General features: G+C 38.6%; 1 protein-coding gene across 1 annotated transcript in view; it reads left to right on the plus strand.

Moving 5' to 3' along the window:
• Window positions 1–27,518, plus strand: part of LOC117379870 (calsyntenin-2-like) — a 463,825-nt gene that overhangs the window by 363,524 nt on the left and 72,783 nt on the right. The window contains exons 7-8 of the mRNA XM_055225785.1: window positions 888–1,145; window positions 1,503–1,624. Coding sequence (XP_055081760.1) covers window positions 888–1,145; window positions 1,503–1,624 — 380 coding nt within the window. The remainder of the gene's footprint in view (window positions 1–887; window positions 1,146–1,502; window positions 1,625–27,518) is intronic.

The raw sequence follows: 27,518 nt of genomic DNA on the forward strand, positions 1-27,518 counted from the left end.
CTAAAGTTTAACCAGACTCATTCAGATGATTCCAGTTCTCAGATTTCCTCAATACACAGAAACCAAACGTTAGTAGAGCTATTAGCCTGATTTCAACTCCATCATTCCTGAGTACAGCAGCAGGGGGATCCATTTTGCTAGTGTTTTTTTTTTTTTTGTAAAATCATTTATAGATGACCATTCATTATTTAAGTTTGAAAACTTTGAAAACTACTTATTACATATTATAATATCTAAGCACAGGTTTAATTCCCATACTAATGAATGAATCAGCCACAGAGCCATAAGGTTTATAATAAGCTGAAGTTAAATAAAATATTGTGCACAAAATGGATGTGTACTTTTTCCTACTGTTTGACTTTGTATGATGTAACCCGGCAAATATCAGCCTTTTATCTCATGAGGATCACTACTATACACAAGATTTAGTTTACAATGAAAGGGGCGGGGCCAGTATTAATAGTGTGAAATGCATTTCATTGTTAAAAAGATGTCATATTACTCAAGTTTGCTGTTAAATTGCTGGGTTTCACATGGCATCACAACATTCTATAGGTCAATATATATAATACAGATGGGGGGCAGGTAAAACGAATACTGTTTAAATGCAGTTACAAATAGAAATGATCGGGTTCAACATTAGTGCATTTACCTTTTGGATATTTCATGGCAAAGTACAATGTAATCAATAGAAAAAAGTATGATATCATCACATTGTAGAATCTGAGTGACTCTATACTTTGAGAATAAACACAGGGACATAGCAAATACAATTTAAAAAGTATATATATATTTGTTTTTCCATGGTCTCTAGTAGCTGATGGTCCACTGATAAAAAAAAAAAACACTGATCTAACTTATTCTTCGTTTTTCTGTCTAAACCCCAGGCGCCTCCTCTGGCAGCACGGACCTCCTCCCAGCTCCCAGCGCCGCCACCAACTGGACATTTTCATTAGTGACGGACAGCGGCAGAGACAGCGACCTCATCTTCAGGTTCGACGGGCGGCAGGCGGCGAAGATCCCGGACTGGGTGGTCCCTCAGAACCTGACCGACCAGTTCACCATAGCGACCTGGATGAAGCACGGCCCCAGCCCTGGACTCAGAGCTGAGAAGGAGACGCTGCTCTGTAACTCTGATAAGACCGGTCAGTGTGGTCGGGTAGTAAAAGTGGAACTGAACACCTAAACTCCTCCCACATTCGCACCTCAAATAGAGCTGTTAAACTGTGCAGTGCTAGGAGGACTAAAGAAAAGAGCGAGGCAGGACGAGGGGCGTGGTCTGGCGGATATAAACAGTGTAATAGGTATGATACGACAGGCTAAAACTCCACCGGTGCAAGCCAGATGTTTGCAATCTGAAACACCTGGCTGTAATCAAAGCAGTCTTGTGTGATGTCACGTAGTTCTTGAAATTGCAGTCTTCTTTAATGCTATACTGTGAAACATTCTTGCAAACATGTATTTACACTAATCTGTCTGTGTGCTCTGTTTGCTTCCTGTAGAAATGAACCGACACCACTACTCCCTGTACGTCCATAACTGTCGTCTGGTGTTTCTTCTGAGGAGAGACTTCAGCCGTGCAGACTCCTTCAGACCGGCAGAGTTCCACTGGAAACTGGACCAGGTAAAAGTTCTGATTTAAACTACACGTGTCTTAAGCAGAGGGGAGTCATTCTACTGCACTGGGAATTAAAAAGACTTTGGAAATAAGCAGGTTTTTGGATCTGTGCGGGTACCTTCCATTGTTGGCTGGCTTTTGTGACGTTGCTGTGTTGAGCTAGCATTACTGAAAGCTACAGCCGTTTTGTTTTACATTGATGAAGTGGATTTGAAAGATAATACCTGATTATCTTTCCAAGAGACAGAGTAATTAAAGGTGCGCTGTGTAACTTTTCTGGTGAGGGGTCATCCAACCGGAGATAGTAGTGGTTTGCTTGGAATATTTTTCAGTATGACATTAAACGTACCCAGTTACAGCTGTTTCTATTGCTCAAAAATCCACCTGCTTGTCTCCATGGAGAATTATACGTTAAAGGTATAATATAATATAATAAGGAAAACTGATTCTTGTGAGTTTTAAGCCATGTTATAATGTTGTTACCTCATCAAAAACATACCTGAATTTGTGTTTTGTTTCATTCACACATGTTTGAGTAACACTTTATTATTAGCATGTTGACATCTCCAAAGCACAAAATGCTCTGTTCCACCTTGTGATGTCATGTTGTGGCAGATTTCATGTTAACAGCTGCTTTTTACCTGTAGCTCAATACAGATTGGCTGTTCTAGGACTGAAATAATCAAAACGATTCTAGTGAATGTCGGTGTTTAACCCTTTAAGGACTGAGCACATTATAGCCCATGACAGCTCGCCTAGACTTTTTTTTTCTTTTTTAGCCATAAAAATCATGTTAGAGGAAGTATCAGAATGTACTGCATTTTTTCACACAACTACCTCTATTTTACACATCCATCTGTATTTTTTCTTTGACACATCGAATAACTTACTGGGAAATTCCCCACGGTATCTGCACTCTGATTGGTCATCTTCAAGGGACAACGTAAGCACATTACCGTAATGACAGTAAAATATTTATAGAGCCCGATGCCTCTGCTTTAAGATGCTGTTTGAATTTACATGATAGCACAACTGGTTGCGGAGTTACGGTAATGGAAAGTGGCAGGTGCAGGTGGCAGACCCTGCACCAGATAAGTTATACAGTGCACCTTTAAAAAAAAAAGTAAAATTAAAGGTGAATGGAGGAGGATCATTTTCACCAGTATTATTTTCCACTGAAGTATAAGTTATACCAGCTACTGCCCAAAATATATACTTATGTGACCTCATGAATTAAAATTAGAAGTTTCATTTTACCTAATTACAATTCTGGGTTCATATTCATCTTTTTCCCCTCCAAAACTGAAAGCATTTTGAAAAACAGGGTGTGCTTCTTGCTTGAGTCTGTGGACCTCAGCTGTCTGTTGATCAGTTCTTGGGTCACTGGTGCAGACAGGTGAACAGGACCCCCATACCCCCTGCTCCTCTCCAGCTCACCCAAACAGGAGCTCTGATTTGGGGGATCACTCCGCAGCTGAGCCCTGGCCCTGGAGGCAGCACACGGAGGTAATTTAATCAGACGAGTCAGTGGGTTTGATTGGAGCGGAGTACAGGGGCATCCTTTGTCATTTTCGCCGCACATGGACAACCTGAGTAAAAGAATTCATGTCGTCTCACTATTTTGGGTTTGGTCTGTGTAAGGGTTTCCAGGTATACTTTTTTTTCATGGAATTGGGCGGGTCTTTAAGAGCTATATTGTCCGCGGGTTTGTCTAGCACTAGTTTCCATAGGTAAGATACTGATTTGAGAATAATCCTAATTACTGTCCTGAATTTTGGGGTAAAATCTTTTCTCTTTGTAGCTTTGTTTTGTGCAGGAAAGAGGGGAGGGGGCGTGTCTGTGTTACCCGAGGATCGCTATGTTTCATAAATACAGTGGAAAATCCAGCCGCCGTGTACGTTTTGCGGGTTTTGGGCATTTTTTCATACGCTCCTGTGTGGAATTGGATCGCTGAATCATGACAGCCACACTCTTTGTGACAGTTCTTGCTTTCTGGACTTAACCGAACATAGTTTTGCAGTACAGTATGTAACTTTCTGAAGGCGGCATGTCACCTACATGATTCTATGGCAATTGAAAGTTAAAACCATACTTCGGAACATTCTGGCCCAACACCCCGCCAGGTTTATTGGGTTTGTGGAGATGCAACCCCATTCAGAGTAAGGACGCATGTTTTTATGTGTGTTTCAGTGCAATAAAAATGAAAGAAACAAGCTTTTATTTTAATCTATGTTTGGGCTAAAAAGTTGCATACAGTGGCTTTAAATTAACGTTAACCCACAGCAGAGCCCCACACTTCTGGATTATAATGGACTCAAGTAAGCTCAGTCACCATTTTTAATTTTTAAACAAATAAAGCCTTTTAATATTAATTTCCCAAACATAAACACAAAAGGCTAGTAGTCATTGCCATTTAAAGTTGCACTACGTAACTTTTCTGGTGTGTGTGGGGGACAACTTGCTTTTCTCCATGAAGATGTTATTCCACAGTATGACATAAAGCTTATCTGTCTTGCATTTATTTAATTTCAAGTGTTGTAATTGTTTAAAAATACCTTAAAGACGTTCATTCTTACTGTTATCGGGACCACCTCTCCACAGATCTGCCTCATTCTTTTTCTGATATTTTGAGTACTGGCTGTAGATCTTTGTTTAAAAAAAACCTCAAGCAGATCATTCATTGAAAACAACTGGATCTGGATTGAATTAAAAGTTGATTAATTGCCTTAGTTGGCTTAGCGGAACGATACCTGTGGGGACGGCCATCCGGTCACAACCTCTAACAAGGAAAACAAAATGAAATTAAACTAATAGATTTAGTCACTTTAATGAAACTTGGCTTTGTTCTGGCCCTAAAGCACTTTCACTTTTGCTCTGAGAGTGAAGTTTTCTGGTCTCTTCTTTTTGCTAATACTTGTTTTTAACCTGGGGCCAAACAAACTTTCATTAAGCCTCCATCTCCCGCGCCGCTTCCTCCTCCTTGGCTAATGTCTTTAAGCTAAATGAACTTGTGAATACCTCAAACTCAGCCTATTTTTCCCAACTTGTTTTTCTCTATTGGTCCATCACAATAGTCCAATTAAATGCTTATATACAATCCAATCGTCTTTTGTTAGGACTTCCGTAATGTCCAAACCGAGAATTGAATATGTTTAGCCAGATGAAAAATCCACTATCTCTAAATGGGAGCGGGGTCTTAGTGTGTGGGGGGCATTGTACTAGAAGTGATTTAGTACTTAAAGGCGTTTAAAAGAGCATTGTGGAACTTTTTTGGCAGAGGGTATATACGCCATATGCTTGTCTCCATGGAGATATGGATTAACGTTCTCTGTCTCCATGGGGACAAGCAGAGAAGGACACTAGGCCAAGTTATGGGTCAGATCTAAGGAAGGGCAAAAGTAAGAAGTTTTTAAGTTTTTCAATACAATAAAAATACAAGAGCAAACAAAAGTCTTCGGTCTTCTGATATATGGGGTGTAGAAAGTCCATTGCATTGGTGTAAAAAGTCTGACGACCATAGCTTGATCCATGCAAGGTTGCCATGGATACAGGAAAAACAAACTGCGCAAATCTCACAATCCAGCAGTTCTTAATCTACTTCCTTTCAACTGCGCGTGCTGCACCTCTCAGTTTTTTCAAAATTCCAAAACGTTAAGTTGAAAATGTAGGATAAAATGTTTCAAAAATGTAAAAACTGCTCAGTGTGCCAGCCAGCCAGCCACAAGAGCAGCCAACCACGGCCATGGGAATCACAAAAATGCAAGATATATATAGGTTTAATGCCATACTGTGGAAAAAACAATAATCAAAAAATCAGACTCCCTTCCCCCACCAGAAAAGATACATAGTGCACTGTGGAATTTTAATCTAAAAACAAGATTCAACATAGATTCAGTGTCTAAACAGATACAGGAGGATGCGTCAGGAAGGGCATCTGACATTAAACATCTGCTCCAGTACAGATACAGTATATTGTAAATGCAGTTTTTATTCAAATAAGACTGCTGTGTACTGTTTGCAAGTAATTATATAGTTTTTTTCTATAGTGTTTCATCCTCCGCGAATATGGAAGTGCACTGTTAGCATGCTAATAGTTGTTATCATGATTGTTACTCCGGCCTCTGAAAGCTGTGAGACGTGCCTCTAAACGCATTGCAGCAAATAATTAGGACGCTCAGCTAATATCTTTAAGCAAAATGAACTTGTGAATACTTCAAACTTTGCCTGTTTTTTTCTCTATTGGTCCAATTAAATGCTTATATATAATCCAGTCGCCTTTTGTTAGGACTTTTGTAATGTCCAAACTTAGAAGTGAACATTTTTAACCAGGTGAAAAATCCTCTTAATGGGAGCTGGGGTCTTAATGTGTTGGTGGCCATTGTACTAGAAGTGATTTAGTACTTTGCCTACACAATTGCATGCTGTTGTTGCACAGCCTATAGGCCAATATTGATTTGACTTAGAAGTTTTGTGCACAGAATGGACTCTTGTGAGCTTTAAGCCGTGTGAGAATGGTGTTACCTCATCAAAAACAAACCTGGAGTTGGGTTTTGCTTCATTCACACATGTCTGTCTACATCTCCAAAGCTCAACATGCTCTGTTTCACCTTGTGATGTCACGAAGCGGTGTTTTTCCAAGTTAACAGCTCTCTTTAACCTGTAGTTCGGTAGAGATTAGCAATTCCAGATCTGAAATCATCCAAGTTTAAAAGTTTAAAAACACAGTGGAGCACATCCTGTGAGAAAACACAACTCCAGGTCTGTTTGTGATGAGACGGAAATAGCGTAATATAGAAAGCTGGTTATCTGAAAGCCTACAGAGACTGAAAAATAGCTATGGAAAATAGGGGCTCTTTTTGGTAGCATTTTAACAGCAAAAGCAAAAAGCCATATCTTCTGGCACTGCTTGCAATCTTAAGTCTGTATAGGCCTGTGGTTTCTTTGATGACTGCCACTTAATTGTAGCAAACAACGAGACACAAAGAAAGCATTCAAAGTTCCATTCAATCGCTTTGGACAATTTATAGGCAATTTACGATGTTTTTCAGGAAGGACTGCGAACTCAAAAACACACAATAGCAAATGCGGAGAGTATACATAAAAAATAAAAATAAAAAACACATTTTTACCGTGAATGCACTCTCACTTATACTAAAGCTATAAGAGTTCACCACAGCTGCCTAGGGACGGATTGATCAAAACATGGCGGCCATTTTGTGTCATTAGTCTCTCCACCATCGTTTCTATGATTTTACGCATATTTAAGCATTACTTTCTAATCAGAATCTGTTTTATTTGCCGGTTATATATACAGATTGTCATTACAAATATGGAGGTGGACCATAGTGTCTCCCAATGCCTTTTTCCAATAGAATAAATCTAAATCACAAAATCTGAGAGAAAGTTACAAAACACGCTGTGGTATTTTGTCCTGAACAATCACAATGTAGGTTCAGAGTCTAAATAGACACAGAAGAATGTGTCAGGAAGGGCATCTGACATTCAACTTTTGCCCCAGTACAGATATAATGTAAAAGCAGCTCTTATAGCATCAGATGAGACATACCCTTATGATATTGTGTGTCTTATTCTGTACTTAAATGTACAAGTGTTTATGGTGTTTTAATGAGTTTTTGTTGTAAATTATGCTAGTTTAGCTTAGTTTGTTTAATTATCAGGGGCAGTGCACATAAAAACATTGACCTGAGAGCTAATATGTTTGTGCTAGATTACTGCAAAAATGCACTTCCTGAACAGGTTGATGTCAAAAATGGCTGCACCACATGCCAAAAAACCCCCAAGAAAACAAACATATAAAATAGACGTTACTTAACCTAGGCTATGTGTCTTTGAAGGGTCTTACGCAGTGACACAATACCATGGGCACATTGACATTAAAGCAGACATATGTGCTTGTGTCTGCTTTATAGCTTTAATATATGACACCTGAGGAGCATTATGTTATAATTTGCACATTTTAAATCACAATATTGATCTAAAACGACTTAATAAAAGAAACAAGTCAGCTGGTGTCCACGTTAGGAAACCGCGGTGCCCATTGGGAGCTGACATCACCGTACACAAAGAGCCACGTAGCTGTCGGCTCCTTCTATGGATATCTGCACATCACAGTAGCGAGCCGAATCTTACGCGTATCAAAAATTAAGAAAATAAGATTGGAGAAAGTAGTAAGTACAGAGCAGTGGGCGTGTACTGGTGGCAGTGAAAACAGTGGTAGATCAGTGTTTGGTTTATTTTAGTGGTTTATTTATAATGGACCACCATGTGCAAACACATTAATCTCATAAAAGAAGAAATACTTTACACCAGATTTCGCTAAAGCTAGTTTCCATCTGCAGTTACAAACAATTAAAATACATTTAAGTATCCATCCATGCAATCAAACCATGCATTCTCCCATTCTTTCATTTAAAAACACCACACTCCACATTTACACTTTTAAAATGACTCAAATATCGTGTCAAAGCAATGACGTCTTCAAGATTACTCAAACATGAAGGAATCACTCCAAAAATAACTTCGAGAAACTATGAGAAACGTGGTTGAACGCTTTAAGATGTCAATACAGGGCATAAGAGATCCACTTTAAGGCAACAAATCCGTCAATCTACAACTCAAAACAATATTATTACGTCAACTGGAATCAACTTTTTAATGGAACCCGGGAAGACTAAGACTAGCGACCACTTTCTCGAAGCTAATGGGAAACCTATGAGATAATGGACAGACAATGGAAGAAAGTACCTAAAAAGTAAACTACAATTTGCTAGACCTGTCACGATAACACATTTCGAAGCACCATATATCGCTACAGAGAAATATCTCAATAAACGATAATACAGAAACTACTTTAAGCCACTGATTAAGATTTAAATAAAGCAAGATAATCCCAGTGAACCATTTTAAAGAGGCAGTTTCATTAAAAGACATGAGCTGCAACAAATAAACAGCAGAATGAACCAGTAATTAGTCGTAAAAGGGACTTATTCACCCCTCCACGGCTCAGATCTTTTATTACAACAAAAATACTCAAAATTTCCACGCTTTTGCAAATAAAAAGTACTCATGGTAAGTATTGAGCCCCAAATTGTACATCGTTCCAACTTTCAAATACTGAACAATAAGTGGATATAGTAATTATCATGAAAAGCCTACAATTTTACCTCTTCACAAACTTCTTAATAGTAAAGTGGCCCACAATAGCTTAAAGAAGTGCCAGTAAATGTCCCGTATATAAGTGTAAATGGACACAGAGTTACGACAAAAGCCTGTGGTTCAGATGAGGACTCAGACTGCTTTAGCCTTGAGAGAAAATCAATGAAAAGTCACCTCTGGAGCAACAACAGCAAAACTGACAGGGATAATGGACATCCCTGTGCAGTGTCCACTCTCAATGTAGACAAGTGTCAGGTGTTTAAAGGGACACTGTGGAACTTTTCTGGTAGAGATTATAAGTCGTATGCTTGTCTCAATGGTGATATGGGGTAAGGCGTCAATCTTATCCATCTCCATGGAGACAAGCAGGCCAAGTTATGGGTCAGATTTGTGGAGAAGCAACCGCAAACATGTTTAAATGACACAAATGACAGAACAAATAAAATATATATACACAGAAGAAACCAGAAATGTACATACACTATATAAAAAGGCACATATGTTTTTTTTTCCTCACTGTCTGACATTAAATCAGTCAAATTTTTTCCTGTTTTAGGTCAATTAGGATTACCAAAATAATTTCTATTTGCTATCTATCTCCACAAGGACAAGCAGGTAATGACACCAGGCCAATTTACGGGTAAGATCTGTGGAGAAGCAGCCACAAACACAGTAAGAATGTATGTTTAAATGACATAAAGGATTAGAACAAATAAAAGATATATACAGAAGACTAAACGTTTCCTGTTTTAGGTCAGTTAGGATTAACAAAATTATTTCTATTTGTTGAATGTCAGAATAATAAGATAATTATTTTTTTTAGACAATTTTTCAGTACTTTTTAATCTATCTCTATGGGGACAAGCAGGTAATGACGCCAGGCCAAGTAACGGGTAAGATCTGTGGAGAAGCAGCCGCAAACACAGTTAGAATGTATGTTTAAATAACACAAATTATTAGAATAAAATAGAACATATATACAGTTGAAACCAGAAGTTTACATACACTATATAAAAAGACACATATGTTTTGTTTGTTTTTGTTTTTTTTCTCACTGTTTGACATGAAATGAGACTAAACCTTTCCTGTTTTAGGTCAATTAGGATTACCAGAATTATTTGTATTTGCTATATGTCAGAATAATGAGAGGAGGATTTTTTTTTAGACAATTTTTCAGTACTTTCTATCTATCTCCATGGGGACAAGCAGATAATGACACCACGCACCAAGGCAACCGCAAACACGGTAAGAATGTATGTTTAAATGACACAAATAGTTCAGACCCTTCCCTCCCGCATCAGAAAAGTTACGTAGTGCACTGTGGAATTTTGCTTTGAAAACAATCACAATATAGGATAAAAGTCTGAACAGGTATGTGTCAGGAAGGGCATCTGACTTCAAACTTTGTCAAATGGGATGACGCTGTACTGCTGTCTGCATGTAATTATAAAGTTTAATCATTCACAAACCAGGAAGTGCACTGTTAGCATTCTAGCTGTTTTAGCCTTACCGCTCTGGCCTTTTAAAATGCTTATAAACTCATTGTGGTGAGTTATTATGATGCTAGGAAGTCATTACGTAACTGAGGAATAACTTTGGACTGCTGCAAACTGTTTTAAGACATTTAAAATCAGATACAGCGCATATATAATGTGCTTCAGAATAAAAAAATGCTACCAAATTATCAAATGCTAACCCAAAAACTGAATATACAAGATTATAAATGACTTTTTCTGTTTCCATTTCCGTTGTTTTTCCAGAGAAGCTTCTTGCGTTTCATCATTTCAACAGTTATAAAAAGTTGTTAGTTTAAAGTTGGACAGTGCATTTATCTTTTAGCTCTCAATCTGCTCCTCTTTTAAAGTGACAAGTTGAAACATCGGAAACTGAACTGAATTGTGATGGATGGGGCCGGAGACAGTGTCAGAATGTAGGAAAAAGCTTTGTAGATATATCTTTGTTATAGAGCAAATTACAGTAATGAGAAGTGAAGGCTGAGGCGTAGTGCTCTGCTCCTCTGTACAATTACAATGTCACTTTAGACACTCGGAACAGACAGACTTTAAAGTGTGTGGCTTTTACAAAGGTTTCGGATTTGCTACTGGCTAAAGAAAGCTGTGTGACAATGATGTGAGGCTTAAAGAGGGGGTGTTTTACTTCTATGGGGTATTAACATCGACTGTATATTTAAATGGACATAGCTAATCTGCTAGCCGCCGTGTTCCAAATTCAAAGTGATCATGGGCGCGCTTCCGGCTTCATCGATTCTGGCTCCAATTCACTTTACATTGGAAAACTGTCGCTCCTCGCTCTGTAACAACTGCAAAAATGTTCGTATTAACATGATCCTGGTGTTTTTATTTCGCATTTGTGTCCTTGATTAAAGATATGAACATTAATAACAGACAAATCAGGCGCCTTCTTTCCCCGAGGTCGTTCCCACTAGCATTAGCAACAAAATTGATTGACAGCAAAGCGCCCGCTCCCTGCTAAACCAGCATTGCGGACGGGAAGGGGGCGTTACCTTCAACAGTCTCGCTCCAGATTGGTTCTTTGGTTGCTATGATACTCTGGCATCTGTTCCGGATGTCTCCTGGACGCCTCCCTGGAGAGGTGTTCCAGGCACGTCTCACCGGGAGGACACTCTGAAGGGAATACGTCTCTCGGCTGGCCTGGAAACTCATTTGAGGTCCCGTCGGAGGAGCTGGAGAAAGTGTCTGGGGTGAGGGGCCTGCTTAGACTACTGCCCAAGGAAAGCGGAAGAAAATGCATGGATAAACGATATCTAAAGCAGGACGAAACATAATCCAGATTTGAAACAGGCAGGAGTTTGCATGTTTTCCCTGTGTCTGGTAAAGCCTCAAGCTAGTGTATGTACTTCTCAACATGAATCTATACAGCAAATACTCTGGAGATGGCGGTTCAGGTGTTGAAGAATGGGTCAAAAACGCACTGGACATTTTATTTAGTAAAGTGGACATCACCAGACCTTCCACTTGCTGCATCATAGTTAAATAATAGCCACACACCAATCTGTATTTCTCCCATTTTATTTCAAAATAGTGTTAGAGTGAGTTAAAAGTTACCAATTCAAACTGCACTAACTGAAACAATCCAGTGTTGAACGGTGAATTATGAATCTATTCCATCCGTTTTAAGTTCCTCTTGTCAGTTTTAATGACTTTCCAGAAGCAAGAGAAAACCATTTGATTGATTTTTCCCAATATTTCCATGACACATTTTGAAAGAACGTCACGCAGACTGACTTGTGTCTAGCGCGTGGTTGGTCTGTTTCCTCATTTGTGTGGGAGTAGATCAGGAGATTGGCTCTTTTCTATTATGCACGGCAACAATGAGAGAATGACTTTTCGCTCACAAAAAGATTTGATTTTAAAAAGGAATTTGTCACGTTTTGTGATTCTAACTGCAGCTCGTCTCGATGGGTTATTGTCAAAGTTATCGCAAAAAAACGTAGGGTATTATCTGGTGAAGAATTTATTCATTGGGCTGGACTAGTGATTTGTAAAGCATCGGTAATGATGGGTGTTTTTTTAAGACACCTTCACACTTGTCCCTGTTGGGTCCTAGTTTGAGCCCAGTTAAGTCCAGATGTAGATGTAGGTTTGGTCCTGTTTTAGTCCTGCTTTATTCCTGGTCTAGTTCAGGGTCAGTTCTGAAATTTGTCCAAGTTTCATATCAGTTTTGTCATGGTGTATGTGCAAGAGTGAATGCAATCTTAAAGGTATTTTCACTAGCAAGGATGACGCCACAACAATGGTTTACAACAGGGGTGTCAAACTCATTTTCACCGAGGGCCACATTAACAAAATGGTTGCTCTCAAAGGGCCAGATGTAGCTGTAAGATAAATGTCACTAATCTTGTTAATTAACTGTTTCTATATTTATTACTTATTCAAGTTACAAATATTGCATATGGATTTGCATAGACATAAAAAATAGCTGTTTAACTGTATCTCCTGATAAACTGACATTTTAAGACAGTCATACCTTTTAATTTACTTTGTCGCAGGCCACATAAAATGACATGACGGGCCGCATTTGGCCCATGGGCCTCGAGTTTGACACATGTGGCTTACAACAAAGATATTTATGACGATTTACAATATGGAGAGATGTGGAGGCTGGGTCGAGACTCTCTAGACGGTGATGGTGAGTCAGTTTATTTTTGTAAAGCCAAAAATCATAACAGTATTTACCTCTTAGAGACGATGATGAACATGAGAATTGATTTAACCAACAGAAAGTTAGAGAATCAACAAAGAAAGAGAAACAGTCAATCAAATTAATCAACAGAAAACAAGCAAATAGATAACTGTCCCAGAACATCCCTTGTCCTTAGACCCTCCTTCTTAGCAAGAAAAAACTCTAAAAAACCCAGTGGGAAAAGGACAAAACTCGAGGAGAACCACAGTGAAGGAGAGATCTATTCCCATGGACGGACAGGCTACAGATGTGTCCAGGACTAATGTGCATCCATTTGCAGAAAGAGTGAACAAGAGACATGTAGCGGGACGCTGGGGTCAAGAGAGCAGAGACAGACGGTGTTGCCGGGATAGGCTTGTGTAAATGGGGCTTCTGGGTTATTAGAAGTATGGTTGAGGTGAGCTGTGGTTGGCTGGAGAGGAGCAGGTGGAGACTGAGGCGTATTATATTAACTCAATTTTAGCCCCAGTGATGACAAATTACTTTAAAAATCCATACACAGGCAAAGAGGATGAAGTGTCTTGCGAAAGGATACAATGACAGTATGCACTGGTCGGTACGAGGGTCCAATCTCTGACCTTCAAGTTAGTGGAAAAAAAAAAAAAAAGTTGTCTAAACCTGGATACGGTGCTTAACCTAGGACTAAATTGGGACTAAACAGGACCAAACTAGAACTTACTTTATGCAATGTCCACAGTAGTGATGGGACTTTCGGCTCTTTTATGAGATCTAAATCTTTTGGATCTGGTCATTTCAAAGAGCCATTCAAAAGACTGGCTCTCTTACTACTTATTTCTATGGCAGAAACCAATGTGAGAACTCATTTTAACAACAAACTAGTCACAGAGAGAAACAACCAAGACTTAAATTTGTTTTAAATGGTTCAAACTGAGAGTGGGAGTGTGTTTACCATTTCAAATTATGCACCATCTAATTAAAATGCTTCACTAAAATAATAATAATTTTAAAACTGTTATTATGATGCCAGATATGTTTTTTTTGTGCACAAATCGTGTCATCTGCTCTGCCTTTGAGCTGATCCTTGTGTCAGTTCAGAATTAATCAGTATAAAAATACATACAAATTAGAAAGAAAAAGATTCAGCTCCAATCGTTCACGTTAACGAACCGTTCAAAAGAGCCGACTCTATCACATCACTAGTCTACAGCTCTGCCTTTTTATAGGGAAAAACTGCACAAGACTCCACTTTGAAATACACAAATAAATCCTCTCATGTTTTGTCACCCACCGCTCTCCTTAACTAGTCTGAGCCTATCGTCAAAACAAACATCTCCAGAGCACAATTTAAGCAGCAAGCATCTGGCATTTTCAAATGGTGTTGACTGCTGTCGTTAGGAACTCCATGTTTGGGCGTTTGGGGACCGCACTTCCTGACGAGTTTTGGAAATGATGTTTTGTATTAAATATGTAAAAAGTCTGTTTTTGTGAGCAAAGGTCTCCACCACATCTGTTAGCCAGCGTGAAGTACGGAGATTGCAAAAAATGGCAGGTATTTCGATTTTTTCTCAAGTCCCAAACTGCAGTGGAGTGTTGACTGTCACCACGGGGGCAAATAATAGCAAATGCAGCTGTTTTTGATTCGAATGTGCAAATGAAGGCGGCGTATTCAGAGCTATAGACAAGACTCAGCGATGAGCAGAACAAGCAGAGATCATTGGTAAATTTATCCTATTTAAAAATACTGATTTACATTGACGGCAGCTGCAGAGTCAGAGAATTATCAACTCTTATAAAGTAATCAAGGGGCTTCATATTGGAAAATTGTGTGCCTTGATGAAAACTTTGGAGCTAGAAACTTAAAGGGCCCATATTACGACATTTTCTGATCTATAATGTTGTTTCCTCATCACAACATACCAACAGACCTGGAGTTGTGTTCGCTTCATTCACACACGTTTAACAAACAAATCCTGCATATTTAGGCTGAGTTCTTCTCTTAAACTGAAAATACTCTGTCCCACCTTGTGATGTCATTTGGTAATACTGGAAGTGCTTTTCTGTCTTTTTAAACTCCATAAACCTTCACTAGATTTATTTGGATGATTTCAGCTCTGGAATTGTCCATTTCTACTGAACACTACCACTTCATGACATCACAAGGTGGAGCTTTGCAGATATAAACAGACTAATAATAAAGAGTTACTTAAACATGTATAAATGAAACCAAACATAACTCCAGGTATGTTTGTGATGAGGAAATTAAAATGATAAATTATAACATGGCTTAAAACTCACAAGAGGCAGTTTTGCATAATATAGAACCTTTAAAATTAGCAAAGTAAAATCAAAGTTTTAATAATGATATAGTTACAAAAACATGGTAGCATATTTCTATCTGGAGTCATAGCTGTCCTGTAGCAGATGGTGTGACAGCCATTTTGATACTATATTCCCAAAGCAGTAATTTATAACTTGCTCTGGTGTATTGAAAAATATCAATCATAAGAATACAGGCTTTTTCCACTACAGTTTAACAGTAGTTCTAGTTTAGTTTAGTTTAGTTTGTTTATGTACTTTTTTCCCCTCAAAGCCACATTATGTAACTTTTTTGCCAAAAAAACAGGCTAAAAGCATGATTATTATTATTTTTTTTATTTATTTTTTTTATTTTGATAGTTTTTATTGCACTAAAAAACAGAAAAAAACACACATCCCTGTTGTGAGTGGGCTTGCAAATTGTTTCCATAGTAACGCCGTTCCTTTGACTATAATATTGAACAGAAAAGCAAAAAATGTCTATCTCCATGAAGAATGCTCCAAAGTATGTTTTAATTTTCTTTTTCCGAGAAATAGTTACATACTGCACCTTTAATGGGTCAAGGCTGTCCTGATGCAGACTGATATGATGTGGGACCAATGTGAGATTATGGCCTCTCTCAACCCTGTCTTTACCAAACATGCATACTTTCACACAATGTATTAAATCAGACCTATTCTGCAAAATCATTTTTTTACAGAGCTTTTAACCATGTTATAGTTGTTTTCTTTTCCTTTACCCTCATGAATCTTTGTTGTGATGATGTTTACAGCAACGTCAACTCCAATTGGGCACCACAGTTTTCTAACTTGGAAGTCAGTGTACTTGTTTCTTTTATTAAATTGTTTTAGATTAATATTGCAATTTAAAATGTGCAAATTATAACATAATGATCCATGGGTGTCATAGATTATAACTATAGGACAGATACAAACATAGTACATTTGCTTTGAGAACGCCTAGTGCTAAACAGAATTACATTTTATACAGTAGCAGATTACAAACCCAATGCAATACTACAGAAAAAAACTAGCTTTTTTTCCTTTTTGGATTTGGGTCAATGAGGATTTTTTTCCCCACTGTTGTGCAGAGAATTGTTGTCCTATAATAGCACTAAACACTTATCAATAAATAGTTTGCTCTATGGTTTTGACTTGGGCCAGGACAGTAAAAGCCTGAGGAGGTAAAGATGAGTTGTTATGAGTGAACAGAGCAGCCATTTTGTTTTATGAAGCAGAGCAGAGGGTCTATATTTAGCCTCCTCTTCAGTCCCGTCATCTATCATTCAAAACAGGCCTCCCGCGAGAATCCCAAGTCAGCAGGTTACAGCGCCAAGACAAAATGGGCAGGTAATGGAGGCATGAGAAGTTATGGGACTCTTTTACAATGTCTTAAAGGGGCTTGAAGTGGGTGGAAGTAGGGCACGACTTTATACTTGTAGGAAGTTGTTAAGGTTAAGGTTTGTTGTCCCCATAGTTAAATGTGCCCTCTGCATTTTGATCCATCCTTCATATAAATGTCATTGTGTTTATTGTAAATTGTACCAAGTCATATAGAAGTAGTTTGATATTTTATATGTTGTTTACTACAATAAGGCTCTGTGTAACTTGGTGAGGACGTGAACTACCTGCTCATCTCCGTAGAGATGCATTGCGTTGCCTGGAATGTTCCACAGTATGTCTTTAAACTTGTGTATGTTGCATTTATTCAACTACAGGTACATTTATGGAAGAAAAGCATGCATTGTTACCTTGTCATGGTTGTTTTCATGGAGATAAATAAGTTACTGTGAAACTTTCTAGGCAAAGTAATAATGTTTCCATGGATACAAGCAGGTGAAAAGTTACATAGTGGACCTTTAAACCAGAACACAAATCCTCTGCAGACTCCATTGGTGATTAGCATAGACTTTTCAATCTCTATTTATCTTGTTCTAGACTCAAAATAATTGAATGTGTCAGTTATGCAGTTTGGCTCACTGAGACCTTGTATCTTGGGCTTCAGAGTGATGAAAATTAGGACTGTTGCCATAGCGATTAATAATTTACTAAATATTATGTTTTGAATGGAGAAAAGTAGTCAAAATGTTGCCTACAACAATCAGCTGAAATCCATGAATCCTTCCAGTTTACATGAATTGCTATTTATAGAAAATGACCACTGTGTACATTTACACATAACATGCTAAAGCAAAAGCAAAAGTTGCTGTTTTTCATATTCTGGTTTAGTATTTTAAAGTGCATGCGACGAGTTTTCATGTTTTTTTTATTATGATTTGGTTTGGTGTGTTTGTACTTGTGATATATATTTATTATAGTTTTACATCAGTCAAGCGGCAGTCTCAGAAAAAGTTGCGAAGAAAAGTACAAAAATGCAGGAAGTAGAGTTGAGATCTCTACTTATGTCATCAACACTGAAAACTCCAGATGAAATGCAGGGACAATTTACACACAAGAAAGACATTTTTTTCAGTTTCAGTATTCATTTAAGATAATAAATTAATTTGTATTACTCTAATCATAACTACGGTGTAACACTTTATGCTCTTATGGTTGCTAGGTAACAGTTATGGACTTACTTCTATGTATGTCGTAGCTACTGCCTATGTCCAACTAGGAAGTAACATTATAAGCTTCACCAACTTTAAAAAACTGGAATAAACTATGCAAGTTTTTTTAGTCAAATCTTAAATAAAATTATGTTTTAGTGAATGAGTATAAATTGTCTGTCATTACTTTAAAGCAGATCTATATTATAGCTGTTTCCTTCTTATTTACCCTCTGGAAAATGTTTTGCTTTATTTCCAAGACGCCATATTGCCGGTCAATCCCTGTTCTCACCTGCCCACTGTGACGAACTTACTTTCTCCAATTTTATTTTCTTAATTGTCGATACACGTAGGGTTCACGTAGTTGTTTTGGTACAAATGAGGAGCCGGCAGCTACACGGCTCTTTATCGCGATGTAGTTTACAGCGACGTCAGCTCCCATTGGACACCGCAGTTTTCTAAATAAGAAGTCGGCGTGCCTGTTTCTTTTATTAAGTCGTTTTAGATGAATATTGTGATTTAAAATGTGCAAATTATAACATAATAATCCACGGGTGTCATAGATTATAGCTATAGAGCAGACACCAGCACAATAGATCTTCTTCAACTCACTATATCATGCTTCCAAATTGCATCACCTTGCCCATAGCATATCAGCGACCCATTTATTTTCAGCACAACTACCGCTTCAACCAATATCCCGAAATAGCCACAGTCAAACAATGCATTTATGGTACCGAGTGTCCCTGGATTTTGATATTGATTGGCAGTCATGCAAATAGACTCGTTTGTATTCATGTGAGGCCTCCTATTGACAGCAGAAATCGATACAGGCAGAGAGATGAAAGAAGAGGAGCAGAGGACAAAGCAAGACGAGAGAGAGAGAGAAACGGTAAATGAACTAAACAAAGACCTGAGGGAGAAGATCTGAGGCACAAGATGGCCGACCGGAGCGGCGATGTGAAGTAACAAAGAGCAGAACTGATGGGCAGGTGCTCCCAGTGGACGAATTAAACCAGAAAGCCTCAAAACAATGGAACATAAAAATCACAGCAACGTTTGAACACGATCTGTCATATAAAGTGTTAGGCCATGTTAGTTTGAACAGACTCGGTCACCCCTACAACAGTATTTTATGTTTTCCAGTATTGAAAGAGCGGTTATTTTACTTCTATGGAGTATATACTGCTAACACAAAGAACATATTTAGATCACCATGTTAGCTTTTGTTGCTTTGAAATTATCTATTCGCCAATGCTTTTACACATTATTAATAACTTTCACTTTTGTTTTTGACGTTCTGAGTCCCTCCTCCCTTTGCTCCCCATGCTACGTCACTCCCCCTTTCAGATCGCTATCATATTATAATCAGCGTGCATCCCGCTATCTCATCTCAGGTTTGTGAAGTTGTTGTGCACAGTTTTGTATCACGTTTTTGTGTTTATTGAGAACTGTCGTGTGGCAGTATGGGTGACGTAGGCTTGTGGGTGGGGCGTTGGAGAGAACTGTACTGCTGACTGTAAGGAGGGTTTGAACAGGGCCCGGGAGAGATCGCTAGATTACTCAAACATGCATGGATGACATCTAAAACCTCTACAAGACAAGAGAACGACATTAAAATGGTAGAAAGCTCCAAAAAGTCTATTTTGCATAATACCCCCACCTTAAAGTAAATGATTAGTACAGGTACTATCCTGCCAAACCAAAACAGGAAAATATGAACTTTAACTAATAATCTCTGACTAAAAAGTTATGAATAGGCTACATTATCAGTGCTATAAAAAGCGTATAAAGAAGATGAGCAGGTGGCAGTATTTTGTTCTTGTATAGAGGTTATGCAGAGGACATCGTGGCATTTGAAATTTTATTAGTGCGCGAAAAAGGTATGAGCGTTAATGGTGAGTAATGACATTTTCTTCTGTAAAAGATCAAAACACATCTAAAATGTGAAAGAACTGCAACAGCTTCATAACAAATATAAAACTCTACAAGTGCTAAATATTTAGTTTGTATTTGACATCTAAAACAAGAACATCAAGTAAACAGTGGCAGAAAACCTGTTAACAGTTAGCTAAACAGTTAACTAAACAGTTAAAAGTTAACTAAACAATTAACATTTAACTAAACAGTTAACGGTTAAAGCTAAACAGTTACCGGTTAGCTAGCATTAGTCACTCACCTTAGCTCGAGCTGTTAAAAGAGCAATAATTTCCACATCTCAGACAAAAAGCTAATAATCCATCTTGTTTATGTGAGATCAACTTGACAAAACTTCCTATAACTATTATCAGCACATAAATATTTGTGTGCCAGTTAAATCTGGTCATTATTTATGACAGAAATCAAGTTTTATACTTCTTTAGTACAGAACTGTGAAGTGAATAAGGGGTCAGTCAATGATGGACGTGAGGCTCTGCGTTTCTGTGGCCTGTCCAAACTTTTGGATGCCAGAGTTGAATAAGCCGCATCAACCAATGATGTAGCAATGTCATTTTCCAGAAGGAGAAAGACTGCTACAACCTAGCGGCTACAACCTAGCAGTAACTTAATTATGCTGAGCGCACCAGCTAGCCTAAGCTAGTCTTGGATCCAGACATGCCGCCGTCAAGCCGACCACCTGTTGTTGGTGGGTTTTATGTAATTAATACACTAAAACTACTCTCTTAACCTGATCTGCCATCGTTCACAGAAGACACAGGGAAAACAAATCATTCAAAGTGTAAGAATGTTTGTTGCAAAGTCGTATAATGGTGATTGTTTTATAACCCTTTCAAAGTGGGGGTCACACATTCCTTAATGAGAGGGGCTACAGATAAGAAGTGGCTTTAATCAAAAGACCAGAACATAGGTGTTATCTTCTTGTACACAGATTCTTGTAAGCCCCCACACTGGTCTCCATAGCGTCCTGGTGATCCCCCAATCATTCCATATCCACTGTTGGACATGTGTTATTTGCCTTTGCATTAGTAAATCAAGATTCCAGGTTTGGTGTACTGCTGCACTGGTAGAAAATACCTTACAAAAGACACTCGCAGAACACAACGGACGTGCCTCGGAGGCATCTGCCCTCAAATGCAAAGGCATCCAACTAGAGGCGTCCAATTAGAGGCGTCCAACTAGAGGCGTCCAACTAGAGGCGTCCAACTAGAGGTGTCCAACTAGGGGCCTTCAGCACGTTTTTGACACCCTGGTCTGAATGCAGCATTAGTCTACTTGTAACTTTTTTCTGGAAGGGGTTATGTCACATGCTTGTCTCCACAGAGATGTTATCGTCTTTGTATGACTTTAAACTTATCTGTCACCATGGAAACAAGCAGGTGGTACCCACAGGCCAAGTTTGAAGTCAGATCTGTGAAGAGGCAATCCTGCTCGCGAGATAGATACTCTTAATGCCATACTGTGGAACACTCCACAAGGCAAATATCATTTCCATGGAGAGAAGCAGATTTTTCTATTAATTTTACATCAGTTAATTGTGAATTTGTGGGGAAAAAACGTACAAAAAAATGTACAAAAATAAAGAAAGTAGTGGTGAGTTCTAAAATAGGTTCAAGCAAAAAAATCCAAAATGAAGAAATTTATATATATATTTTTTTTTCATTTATTTGCATTTATCTAATCATAACTAACCCTTGTTTAAATTATGGTTGCCAGGTAACAGTTATGGAATTACGTATAACTATGTCACGTCTGCTGCCCATGTCTAACCAGGAAGTACAATTATAAACCACCAAAACTGAAAAACTACAAAAAACTAACTAGATTTTTTTGTTAAATCTTAAATGTTAGCAAATGTTTTAGTGAAATTAGTAATAATTCTAACTTGCCATATACACTTTAATTGAGTAGTAATGAAATAATACCCCTTTTTATGATTTGTGCTGTGTCTACTGTGGTTGCGACCGATACCTCTTTTAATACCTTTAGTTGTTCATACTTTTAAAACTCTCTTCTCTTTCCACTGACAAAGCACACTATACACTATCCCAAAGACGGAAAAACAATAAAATCCCTATAAACATCACCGCAACATTCAAACGCAATCCATCTTCTCCTGGGGATAGACACTTTGAAGATTGATGCGGTCGGATTGTGCAAGAAGGCAAAAAGTAATGTGCAAACTAATTGAGTAAGTGTAATTAAGGTGCCGTATAACATCAGTCATGCATCAGCGATAACATGATATAGTCCCCGTATCCCTCCGCCGCTGTCTGCTCCCAATGAAATCAGCGTTTATTGAAAAAGATCTCTTCCTAAAACCGGGATCTGTGCAGTTTTTCATCATTTTTATTCGTCACAAAGCGTGGCGGGGTTATGAGAGAGACGCGGCGGTTCACTCTGATAGAAGGAAATGGCACTGGAGGGGGCATTAAGTGACAGGACAGCGGAACAATGGAGTCACTGTGAAACATACAAGAACTGATTTATATGTAAAGAACAGGAGGGAAGAGGGGTATGCACAGGGAGCTTTTTCAACGGGATGGTATAGGATAGTTTAATGGTGGAAGGTAACAAAATACAAGTAGTAAAGTAGTGTACTTAAAGGTCCTATATTATTCAAAATGGACTCTTGTGAGCTTTAAGCCGTGTTATAATGCTGTTACCTCCTCAAAAACATACCTGGAGTTGTGTTTTGTTTCATTCACACATGTTTGAGTAACTTTTTTTTATTAATCTCCAAAGCTCAAAATGCTCTGTTCCACCTTGTGATGTCATGAAGTGTTAGTTGTCAAGTTAACAGCCACTTTTTGCCTTTTATTGAGCACATTCAGTGATTGGTAATTCCAGAGCGGACATTATCCAAATGATTCTGGTGTATGGAGTTCATTCCTGCATTACCACATGACATCACAAGGTGGAACAGAGTGTTTTCTGTTTAAGAGAAGAACTCAGAACTCAAATGGCCCTTTAAGTACATTTTTTGATATCTTTTAAGTAAAAACACATGGAACATTGCTAAGCACCCACTCTTTGCTATACCTGAGGTGCGTGCGGAAAGTAGCGTTACCTTTAATAACTTTGGCCTGGATTGGCTCTTTGGTTGCTATAATACTCACGGTTAGAATTCCAAATACGGACGTCACGCTCACATAGTCCACTTGTGTATACAGTTTGTTCCTTGAGGTTTCTATTTTCTCTACTAGGTTGTTTTGGGGTTTTTTTGGAGTTTTTGCAGAGAAAGACAGGGGGCGCTCTGGGACAGTTATCCATTTGCTTGTTTCCTGTCAATCTTGGTTAATCTGCTTGTCTCTTATTGACCAATGACTGATTTTCTAACTTTCTGTTAAGTAAATCAACAATTTTCAATGTTAAGCCCTATGAGGTGACCGCTGTTGTAATTTTGAACTATGCAAAAATACACTAAACTCAAACTGAACTAGACTTATGACAACCACTTGCACAAATGGACTATTGTGATTCTGAGTCACAGATTCATTGTCGTGTTTGTGCTATGTGTCTGAGTCACCCTCGGGGGCTGGTGGGGTCAAACCTGTCAGCAGCAGTGGTCAACCGCAATGCAACGCCCTGGGACTCCACATCTTGAACTAGCCAAGCCAAGCCGATTTATTTATAAAGCACATTTTAAACAACACAAATGATGCTTTAAAAGTCATAACAACACAACTGTAAGGCGAATTATAGACTAGCCTTGTGATTTTTACCTATTTTGTAAGTTGTAAGGCCAAATGAAAGCTCGGGGCACAACTCCAAATCGGTAATGTTGTTAACTTTTAATTTTACCAATATAACTGACAAATGAGAATCAAAAGGAAAGAACCAAGCAAAAAATTTAGGTCATAGTTACTTAGCTCTGAAAAAAAAAATACTTTGGAGCTGAGGTCATTAACATTCACTGGGGGTGTGATGCTAACTAGAGACACTGCTCTGTCTGAAGCACTATTAGTCAAGTTAGACTTTAATCATTGTTTTAACACAATCTGGTGTTGATTTTGTGCTGTCAAACAAGTCCCCCTCTATATTTACATTACTAGATAGCTAGCATTAGTCATATTTTTTTCAGTTAGTCACTCACCTTTTTTGTTGACAATCAAACTCCTAAAAGTTTCAATCTAAAAACAAAGCTACACAAGACATGTCCGTTGCTCTGTCAGAGGTAGCAAACTGGCTACAAAGTTCACAACTACATCTATTCAATTCAATTCATTTATTTTTGTAACGCCCAAAATCACAACAACAGTTGTTTCGAAGGGCGTTCATGTTTTGGTTGATGGGGGAAACCGGAGTACCCAGAGGAAACCCATCCAGACACGGGGAGAAACATGAAAAACTCCACACAGAAAGGCCTGGTGTCCCGGGGATCGAACCAAACCCTCTTGCTGTGAGGCATGAGTGTTGCCGCTCAGCCACCGTGCTGCCTACACACAAAAACAAAACAACAGGAAAAATCAGACAAAACAAGAAAAATCGGCTAGGCGAGGAGGAGGAAGACCAGGTGAGGAGGAGGAGAGCCGGGCGAGGAGGAGGGCCAGGCGGGGAGGAGGAGAGGGTCCAGCTGTCATCGGGGCATCTGAAAGAGTTACACTCCACAGGGGGAGAGGGACAGGGGACAACATGTGAATAGCATTGCTAATGAGAATATAGGACAAAGTAGAGGATAGTGCTCAGGTCGCCATACTTCCTCCAGCTAGTTATCTCCTACTACAGCCTATCTTATCCTGGGTTTTAATGTCCCTAACTCCCTCACTATGTAACCTGGTCATAAGCTATACCGAAGAGGAAGGTTTTAAGCCTGGTCTTAAATACAGAGACTGTGGGGGCCTGTTTAACATCAGCAGGGAGTTGATTCCATAGCACAGGAGCTTGGTAACTGAATGCTCTCCCTCCCACTGTACATCTAAGGCCATGTCTGAGTGTCTCCCCTAACCCCTAACCCCTCTTTCACTACACATCCCTTTACTCTTTAGTGGGCTCTATAGTGCCTCATTCAGTCAGAGATTCAGACGCACAGCTCACTACTCTCAAGTCACATGATTCTGGCATCTTGGTGAAAAAAAAAAAGTCAAATAAACTCCGATAAAACTTGATTTCTGTTGTAAATAATGATCCCATTGGACTGGCACAGTATTTATGGACTAATATTAACCATAGAAGTTTTTGTCAAGCTGATCTCACATAAACAAACTGGATTATTAGATTTTTGTCTGTGATGTAAAAATGATTGCTCTTTTTACACATCGAAATAAGATAAGCAGCTGACAATGACAACTTTATACCGTAATGATTTATTTAAGACTGTTTTATTCATAATCAGGCATGAACACTGCGATAAACCAGCGCTTCTATCTGCTTTCATTCAGTCGTGTTGTATCCAGTTAAAGGCCTGCTGTTTTTATGACTCTCGCAATGCATTATGGTCTATATCGGCTGCTTTAGTGACCAGCCCTGGACACTACTTTTCAAGATGCATTGTTGGAAATTTTGAATGCACTACTTTTTCACCAACTGAACATTCAGACACCACTAAAAATGACCCTTAATATCGCCCTAACTTGGGAATAGTGTGGACATTCTTACACCTTTTTTTGCTAGTATTTGCTAATGTGTGTCACCGTGGTAACTGCTGAACATTCCACCATAGACATACTTGTAGAACACCGCAGAATGATGTCACTGCAAAGTATCAATTCCCTGCTTTGTCAGAATATGTGAAAGTTACAGTTTGAGGCATGAAAGTCATAAAAATGTCATTTAAACCGAGTGTATATACTCAGTCATTAGTTGCTGTTTCAAATAAATGCTTTGGGCTTCGTTTCATTTCAAAGCTATACTCGTTTAATGAGATACTTCGCTTTGCCCGTATTTATAACAGCTCACCACAGGGCGCTATTATCCAGAATTTAAATTTATATAAGTCCTCGTCATTAGGGTGGTTTTTGTTTCCTATTACTAAATGTCAAACTCTATTTAAAATGAGCCGGATAAGTTTGATTTAGTGTCATTTAGGACTTGAAGACAATACGGTCCTCAATCATTCTGTCAGGTTTAAGTGCAGGTTGTAAATTATCCGTGAGGCGTTCAAGTTCACGAGTGACAGTGAGAATCCCCAGCACTTTAACATATAAGGTCAGATCAGACTTTTTAATCTTTACAAGTCAGCACCAACTTTTTAATAGACAAAGGCGACGGTGAAATATGGGAGGTGGTTAGGGAAGACTCAATGCAGATGTGGGAGAGAGGAAGTATGGAACTAACTTTTTGTTTCTGGTAGACAGTGATGGAGTTTAAAGCTGCATTATGTAACTTTTTAAGTGAGGGGGTCTGTCATCTGCTTGTCTCTATGGAGATTTTGTTGCAATGCCTGCAGTGCTCCACAGTACTACGTTAAACATATCCATCTTGCTTTTTCAGATACAGTTGTTTTAATTGTTCAAAATTCTTACTCTGAACAGGGGCTCCTTTCCACAGATCTGACTTGTAACTTGGTCTGGTGGTGTCACAGGTTTGTCTCCATGGAAATAGATCAGATTAACGCTATACTATGGAACTCCATGATAGCAGGCATGATTAAAGTTTAGTCTGAAGATATAGACTTTAACCAGGTGCTTCAAAGGCATCAGGGAACTTGACAGCTTCCTTCAGTGGATTTTCTACCTGCAAATAAGTCAAAACAAAGCAAATGTTAGTATCAAAGCATTGGTGTATTGATTTTAAGGATGAAGTGCAGATGTGAAAGTGTTATAACAAGTTTTATTAGGATTAAAAACACAGTGTCATTAAGGAACAGTGTGATGAAGTAATGTGAGACCATTCACTTGATCCTTGTCCTGATTTCAGACCAGTTTGTTTGGTCCAGGTTTAGTCCAGGTTTAATCTAGGTTTAGTCTAGGTTTAGTCCAAATTTAATCCAGGTTTAGTCCAGGTTTAGTCCAGGTTTAATCTAGGTTTAGTCTAGGTTTAGTCCAAATTTAATCCAGGTTTAGTCCAGGTTTAGACCAGGTTTAATCCAGGTTTAGTCCAGGTTTAATCCATGTTTAGTCCAGGTTTAATCCATGTTTAGTCCATGTTTAGTCCAGGTTTAATCCAGGTTTAGTCCAGGTTTAGTGCATATTTTGTCCAGGTTTAGTCCAAATTTAATCCAGGTTTAGTCCAGGTTTAGTTCATGTTTAGTCCAGGTTTAATCCAGGTTTAGTCCATGTTTAGTCCATGTTTAGTCCAGATTTAATCCAGGTTTAGTCCATGTTTAGTCCAGGTTTAGTGCAGGTTTAGTCCAGGTTTGGTCCATGTTTAGTCTAGATTTAATCCAGGTTTAGTCCAGGTTTAGTCCATGTTTATTCCAGGTTTAGTCCATGTTTAGTCCAGGTTTAATGCAGGTTTAGTCCATGTTTAGTCCAGGTTTAATGCAGGTTTAGTGCAGGTTTAGTCCATGTTTAGTCCAGGTTTAATGCAGGTTTAGTGCAGGTTTAGTGCAGGTTTAGTCCAGGTTTAATCCATGTTTAGTCCAGGTTTAATCCATGTTTAGTCCAGGTTTAATCCAGGTTTAGTCCAGGTTTAGTCCATGTTTAGTCTAGATTTAATCTAGGTTTAGTCCAGGTTTAGTCCATGTTTAGTCCAGGTTCAATCCAGGTTTAGTCCAGGTTTAGTCCATGTTTAGTCCAGGTTTAGTCCAGGTTTAGTCCAGGTTTAGTCCAGGTTTAATCCAGGTTTAGTCCAGG

The sequence above is a fragment of the Periophthalmus magnuspinnatus genome, chromosome 13 (assembly GCF_009829125.3).
Source record: "Periophthalmus magnuspinnatus isolate fPerMag1 chromosome 13, fPerMag1.2.pri, whole genome shotgun sequence".
NCBI classification, from domain to species: domain Eukaryota; kingdom Metazoa; phylum Chordata; class Actinopteri; order Gobiiformes; family Gobiidae; genus Periophthalmus; species Periophthalmus magnuspinnatus.